The following is a 7,820-nucleotide window of genomic DNA, read 5'->3' as shown; positions in this document are numbered from 1 at the left end:
CGGTGTCGCTCGGCTTGACGGCGGTCCGGTGACCCGGCGGGGTGGTCGGCGGTAGACGTGGTGGCGGCGCTGCTCCTTGGCGGCCGGGCGGCGTGGTGGTGCTGGGTGGCCGACGTCGCGCCCCGGCCCAGATCTGGGCCCGTCGGGCCCCATCTGGGTCCTAGCGGGTTGGGCCCCGGCATGGCCTTGTTGTCTGTGGCGCGGTGAGGAGGAGGAGCGGCTCGGATATGGGGGCGTCGGCGCCGATGGCGTGCCGGCAGCAGCGCGAAGGCCGGAGCTTTACGGGCCCACGAGGGCTTGGCCGGGCCTGTGGGCCCACGGGCTTGGCGTGCTCCTGCTATTGCGTCCGGACGGCTACCGTCGCTGACGGTGGAGGTGGGGCCCTCCCGCGTGCCGTCGGTGCTGATGCCCTAGTCCCGGCTCTGATCCTTCGCCGCACTGCCCTCATTTCGTGGTGCCGTGGTGAGACGGCGTGGGGGCCTCATGACCGTGTTGGCGCAGGGTGGTGGTTGGTTTGGTGGATGGATCCGGAGCGCACGAGGTGCGGGTTGGGATCGGGGGAAACCCCTGTCGGCGTGACCGACACCGGCGCGGTGGCGCTTGAGGGTGCCACCTGACCTTCCGGGAGGGCGTCTGGGGCTACCCTGCCTCTCGCCTCGTCGTGTACCAGGGGAAATCCTTGGCAGCAGCGTCGTCATCGTCGCGATCCTTCTTGGAGGTGTTGATAGGTGCCGGCGCTTCGGTGTCGTGGAGCCTAGGGGTAGATTCCGGTGGGCGCAGCGATCGCGAGGCTTCTTCGTTTTTGTTGATCCGCCGTTGTCAGCATTTATTTCTTTTGCTCTTTCTCTGTCGTTTCTTTTGGGCGTGTCTGTGCTGCTTCCGCCCCAGCACCTATCCCTGTATGCTTCGGTTGGTTGCTTTGTATACAAAGCGGGGAAACCCTTTTTCGGTAACAGAGTGGAGCTATGTAAGGCTAGTTTCTATGAGAAGACAATGCTTGGGTATCCACCCACGCATCTTGTACTCCTTCCAATCCATATTACTAATCGTCCAACGAAATATATCTAGACGTATTTTAGTGCTAGATACATCCATTTGAGCGAGAAATAATATGATCGGAAGGAATGGTATTTTGATCATTATAATTTTGCTGGAAATTTTGACCCGTGCTCAGCAACGCACCCCTTCTGTCGCCAAGGAGCCAAACTGGCTACAATGCGTCTCCAGCTCCACGGAGCAGAGGCTTCTCACGGAGCCGGCGAAGATCAACGGTGCCAAAGGGAAGGAACGGGCATGCATGGGACCAGACACATGGCGCCACCCAATGACCCAAAACGGAGCAAAGCCCTGTACCGCGGCGCCCGAACAAACCGTGCAAGCCTCCCCTTCTCCGAGCTGCGCTGGTTAACGTCGCCGCACATGCGCCCGTCCCGTCTCCCCGGCCGGGAAGGCAAGGAGGAAGAAGAAACCATCATGATCGGTCGTTCCGGCGCGGGATACGCGGGGCCGCCGACGGTGCCCGCCGGATCGCCGTGGACCGCGTCCAACCGGTGGAGCGGGCGGGCGGCGACGCATCGCACGCGATGCCGACGGGACGGCGGTGCGACGTGGCGTTGGCCCGGGAGAGACGCCGCTGTCGCCGCAACCGATCCCCATAAATGCCAAAAGTTTGCTTTTGGCGCCTCCTTCACGGCTGTGATGAGTGATGAGTTCCGACCTTCTTCTCTTCTCCTATCTTTGAGAATCAGCCCAGCCCACCCGTACCCGCGTGGCCCCCTCGCCCCACGTGTCCCCCGCCCTCCACCCGCCCACCCGTCAAACAAATTCCCCAAACTGCCACCGCCTACTGTACCATGGTGCTCAGAATTCAACACCCTGCGACTGAATTTTTGTTGCTGTTGTTGATAGCAAGCCAGGTGACTGGATTTCAACAGTTTTTTCGTGGAAGAATTTCAACTGTTTTATTATGAGCTGGTTCCCTAAAAAAAGCGTGTTGTTGGTCGGGGGAAATGATACCGGTTTATTTCTTCCAAAAAAAAAAACACTGAATCTTTTTTCTTCTATGGCTCGCCAAAAGTATAAAACACATCAAACATAATTAAAAGGACCGCAATAGCCAGCAAACGCTTGCCGGAGGGATGACATTTGCCATCGTTTTTTGTGGTAAATTCTTTAAAAACACATGAAAATTTCTCGCATGCGGAGGATTTGTTGTGTTCACTTGAAGGAATTGCTATGGTCCCGACACATAAATTGCCGCGAAAAATGTTCGTTTTTCCATGACCCACAACGAACGTTCGCCGAATAACATTACGGTAATAAAATTACGTCGATGTCTTTGGACAACCAAACGACTGATGTCGTCAACAGAACAAATCTTCGACGCATCAATGTCACCGTTCATGTACCAGAGTCGGCTTGATCTTGTTGATGACCATCGGGAAGTCCTCATGGATGTGTTGCTAGGGACCCGTAGTGGCCGATGTTGAACCCTTAAAAATCGATTCAATGCCTGACACCAGGTCACACACACACACACACACACACACACACACACACACACACACACACGACGAGAAACCGTAACCTCACGGCATACGGGGGAGTCTATCCTAGAGCTCCGCTGAGTCCGTTTCGATGAACTGATTCGAGCAGGATCAAAGCCCAGAAGACCGACTCAAAGATGAAACGTTGCATCCACTCAAGCGCTGCCCGTGCAAAAACTAAAAAAAAGCATAACACATACTACTAGCCGTCGGAACAGATGCATCTGGATTCCCCTCCCCGTAGCGACCATCGCAGTAACATGCAGAGGGGAGGTGAGTCTACGGGTTGTCCGACAGAGCCCAGAAGGAATGAGTTGTTCGCCCTAACGTCCCTTTCACGAGAGGGGGGAGCAAAAGGATGTACTATGGGTCGAAATGAAGGATACCAACCGTTAAAAAAAATGGATGCCATGTAGCGGAAAATGCTTACGGAGGCTGAGCTCTTGGGCCGGAATTTTCTTTCATTTGTGCAGCCTACAAATCACTAACCATTTTTTCTTTACGAAATTTAACACGTTCTTGCGGAATGCATACATGTTTCCATGTACCCTTTTCAGATTTTTTTGAAACTTATAAATATGATTTTTGATGTTTTCAAAATACCGAGCTCCTCGAGCTCGGCCTTGAAAAATCCGCACTCTGCCATGTACTCCCCTCGTTCCATAATATAAGAGCGTTTTTTATACTAGTGCAGTGTAAAAAACGCTCTTATATTATGGGACGGAGGGAGTAGTTGATTTCTGGTGTACGGAATGATAGAATCCTTTGGTGTTTTGACATGGGAGTGAACATGAACCGGTCAAACATGGTGATCTCTGTCTATGTGTCCATCTCTGCTTCTTTGGGCGGTTAATCACATGAACGATTACGGGTGTAAACATGCCGAGAAGTTGACCGAGTTGTGTCACATTAACTCCGTGCAATGCAGCTAACGACACATCGCACACCCGGTTAGCAGTCTGAACGGCGCCGGGCTCAGTTCATACGCACGAATCCATCCCATTCCCAGTTCCCGGGGGCGTCATGGTGACCACGGCGCCCGGCGCCCGTGGGTTATATAAGGCCACAGGGCGCGCACCTGGCTAACACAAACAAACATCTCAGGCTCCACCGCTAATCACCACCAACAAGACTCGCCTTTTGCTCCGCCAAGGATGCCATTCCCGCCCCGCCCGTGAACGCCCGAACCAACTCACGCCAAGCTCCGGCATCCATGGACGCCAGCCTCCGCACGCTGTCCCCGTCCAGCTTCACGGGGGAGGTGCGCTCCGCGGTGTCCTCCCTCCTGCTCTCCCCCGGCGGCGCCAGCGCGCTCGACACCGTCTTCTCCCACCTCCCGCCCCCCGTCACCATCCCGCCGCTCGGCTCCAGCGTCTACTACCGCCAGAGCGAGCTCCTCCGCAGCTTCGCCGCCACGCAGCCGCACCACCATCTTGCGGCGGCGGCAGCCAGCTCCTCGTCGTCGGGCTACGCGCTCCCTTTTCCCGGCGCGGCGGACGCGGCGGCGGGGAGGAAGATGTACCGCGGCGTGCGGCAGCGGCAGTGGGGCAAGTGGGTGGCGGAGATCCGGCTGCCGCAGAACCGGGTGCGCGTCTGGCTCGGCACCTACGAGTCGCCCGAGACCGCCGCGCACGCCTACGACCGCGCCGCCTTCCGGCTCCGCGGCGAGTACGCGCGCCTCAACTTCCCCGGCGTCATGGACGGCGCCGACGACGCCCGCTTCCCCGACGCCCTCCGCCAGCTCCGCGACGCCGTCGACGCCAAGATCCAGGCCATCCGCGTCCGCATGGCCCGCAAGCGCGCGCGCGCCAGGCGGCTGCGCGAGGAGGCCAAGCAGCAGCAGAACAACACCACCACCCAGCGCGCCGGGTCCGCCGAGGCCGCCCCTGCGCCGCCCACGGCCCCTCGCCCCGTCGTCTCCGAGAGCGCCACGACGTCCGAGACGACGACGTCGTCGTACGGGTCGCCGGAGGGGGTGCTCTCCGCGGCCGACTTCGAGTGCTCGCTCCAGCGGATGCCGTCCTTCGACCCGGAGCTGATCTGGGAGATGCTCAACTTCTAGCCGGTAGAACTAGACCGGTCCGAGGCGCGGACAGACGCAAAGCCAACCAGCACGCACCAAGGTCCATCCATCCATCCCATCCCATTCATGGCGTGCAGTGGACATGGTGGCGGTGCCTGTCTGTCGGAGCCGAGCTCGTAGGATCGATTGATTCTCCATGTGTTGGGAGGGAGGATCACAGTTAACCTGTCACTATACGAGCAATAAAATGCCCGGGAAAATCGGGCGTCTCCTAGAGAGTAGAGACTATACTCCTAATTACTAGTACTAGCAACTGCATTCTGCATCTGTCGTGTCGTGTCGTGTCGTGGGTTTTGGCATCACATCGCATCGACAAGCTGTAACGCTGATTGATCCCGGAATTCACAGCATCTCCACAGTCTTACATAAGTGATACTAATTCCAGTGTGCGTTCTTGAGCAAGCACCATCGTCTTCCTCCTCTGCTTCTTGCTCTGCTTTCCGTTTCAGTCCCCCAGCCTCACTCCACAGTAACAGGCGAAGATGCTCGAGGAGGAAGAAGGCCATGGTGATGGTAGGTTCATCTTGATTTTCTGAAAGGAACATTGCAGATTTGTTGTGGTCCAACGGAGAATTCTTCAGGGATAGACACATGTGCAGCATTTGTCGCTGCAAGCATGTGCCTCTGTGTAGACACATGCTCCACGGCCGGGCCATATCTCTCACTTCTCAACCAATCCCCCAAGATCTCGGCCAGGCCATCCGTCCATGATTGGAATGTCTCGACGGATAACAGCACACCATTGTCCTAATTGGCTGATCCAAAGCTTCATTTACTCACTCCATGGCGATTCTTCTTCAGTAATCTACACAGAGGTACGGACTACAGTGAAATGATCTGCTCCAAAGATTCGGGCCAATCGCCCGTCCGTGCGCGCGTACGTCGCGAGCAAATATTTTCTTATTCGTACCCGCCGTGCGGTCGCAGTTAGTCATATGCTAGTCCGGTCAGATTGCGCTGCAGCCTTGAAGATGCTTTCGACAAGGACACAAGCATCCGGCAAGAAAATAAGAAACTAATCTCTGTCCAATAATTCTCTCCGTGCAATCAATGTAAACTAGTAGAATCATGTATGAAATATGCAGCGTAAACTTATAAAATCAATCCGAATCAAACGAACACATAATCATAACTCGTGCGATCGTCACCATTCCACGACTCTAGATAACATGAAAAACATGTTTAGCATTTTCAAAAAGAAAAACACGGTTAGCATGGCACGTTGCACAAAGTCATCGACATACATTATTCCCTCTTATGGCTTCTACTGCATGTGACAGACCTGAAGATGGAGTGAAGCATCGCCTTGCCTGCCCTCCTCACCGCCGCCCTCTGCCTAGACCCGTTTTTTTCGTCTTTGTCGGTGCCTTTGTCCTACTCCTGCTCCTCCCAAGTGTCGTCGGTTCCAGCGCGCACGATGACACCATGAGGTGGCTGTCGAGAACACGGTACACGAAGGCAAGCTCAACGGAGTCGTACAACTGGCCCCCGCAGTCCCATCAGCGGTGGGACACCGCCGAAACCTCCTTGGCCTCCTTCTGTTCCTTCTGCTCTCCTCCTATCTCGGTTAACCTGCTACCACTCACCGTGGAATCTCTTACTACCTTGTTATTATATCATCACCAATCACCATGCAAATCTGGCCCGATTGAGAATGTACGAGTTTTAATTTGTTTTCACTTCTTTCATAATTCTTTGATGTACTGGTTGTTTAATGCAAGAAAATTTATTAGAAAAGATCTCGCACGGGAGGATACAGCTCAACATGTTGGGTTTTTTGGTGGGTGACCGTAAGTAACGCGACTCTAACTTTCTATTATGGTAAGTACGAAGAATCAGTCTCCTGGCATGCTTCCACATTAATCCTCTAGTTGTTCATACATGCCTTAATTTAATTATGAACATTTCAGTGTCGTCTGCCTTGTTCATGCACATTCATTTTATTCTTACCTCAACAATTGAGAAGACCCAAAATGATGGATGGGAAGGACCACCTAGACAAAGGCTCGCACGGTATCGAAACATATATCCTCAGAAGTCAGAACTCCCCCACTAGCTCTGCACGTGGAGGAGAACACCGCCTAAACTTAGATAGGGGGCATGGAGCAACCATTTTGACGGTATCTTGTGGATTTTCAGGGGCGTAATCTCATGGATGCGTGGGCCTTTGACAACTCAGGTAACTGTTGGGTTTATCGGTTAGGCCAACAGTAAAACCCATTGTTGGGCATCATCGTTTCGAGTCCAAATGTGAGGCAACGAAACCAAGGCAACGCCCCTTGTCTACATCGGCCAGCCCACGACAACCTGTTCTATTTTTCCTCTGACTTACGGAAGATTCTTTCTCTAGTTTTTCTTTCCAGTGTTTTATCTCTCTGGTTAACTAGTTCATTACTTTTCCTATTTTTTCATTTTCATATTAATTTTTGTTATTCTTATTTCTTCTTTACATTTTTAAATTCCAGAATATTTTTAGAAATTCCAAAACATTTATTCAATTCGCAAAAAATTTCAAATTTTTGTAAAAACAATTTATGTTTTTCTAAATCCAAGAGCATTTTTAAATTTGTAGGCATTTATAAAATTTCGTAAAACAACTTCTATTTATTTGAAATTCAGGATGACTTCTAAAATAGTGAAGATTTTTCAAATCTGTGAGCGCTTTTAATTATTATTTTTTGATAAACTTAAAGAACTTTTCCAAATTCACAAAAAAGTATATAAAAATCATTTTGTGAAAGTTGGGAACCTTTTTAGCTCATAGTAATTTTTTGAAAAATTCGTGAACAGATTCCAATTTAGGAACATTTTTACAATCTGTGAACATTTTTATATTTTGAAAACATTTTCAAAGTTCACAAATAGTTCAACAAAAATATGTTTTTAATTTTTGAATATTTACATTTTTCAATCCATTTTTAGAGTTCATAACATAAAAAAATCATGCATATTTTTAAATTCGTGACCTGAGCTAATAGTCAATCATTTTTAAACTCACCGCCCTGAATACTATTCTTAACTGCCTGGAAAACGAAAAACTGTCTACCCACCAATGAATAGTCAATAGGTGAACGAATCACAAATTGGCCAGCAAAAGGAAGCCTAATAATCATCGCTAGAACATTGATGTAAGCATTTGCAAACCATTCCGCGTGCACCATGCCGAACTAGGGGTACCCGCCCTGTCCGCA

General features: G+C 51.7%; 1 protein-coding gene across 1 annotated transcript; it reads left to right on the top strand.

Moving 5' to 3' along the window:
- Positions 1–3,621: 3,621 nt before the first annotated feature.
- LOC119349647 (ethylene-responsive transcription factor ERF061-like) lies at positions 3,622–5,031 on the top strand. The gene has a single exon (XM_037617728.1). It carries the CDS (start codon positions 3,760–3,762, stop codon positions 4,606–4,608), a length of 849 nt encoding a protein of 282 aa, XP_037473625.1. The 5' UTR covers positions 3,622–3,759; the 3' UTR covers positions 4,609–5,031.
- Positions 5,032–7,820: the final 2,789 nt, after the last annotated feature.

Source organism: Triticum dicoccoides, chromosome 1B (assembly GCF_002162155.2).
Source record: "Triticum dicoccoides isolate Atlit2015 ecotype Zavitan chromosome 1B, WEW_v2.0, whole genome shotgun sequence".
NCBI classification, from domain to species: domain Eukaryota; kingdom Viridiplantae; phylum Streptophyta; class Magnoliopsida; order Poales; family Poaceae; genus Triticum; species Triticum dicoccoides.
The sequence above is the reverse complement of the archived record's forward strand: the minus strand, read 5'-3'. Positions and strand labels throughout refer to the sequence as shown.

Excerpts from the sequence above, each read along its gene's own strand:
- LOC119349647 (XM_037617728.1), top strand. The coding sequence starts at position 3,760 with ATGGACGCCAGCCTCCGCACGCTGTCCCCGTCCAGCTTCACGGGGGAG.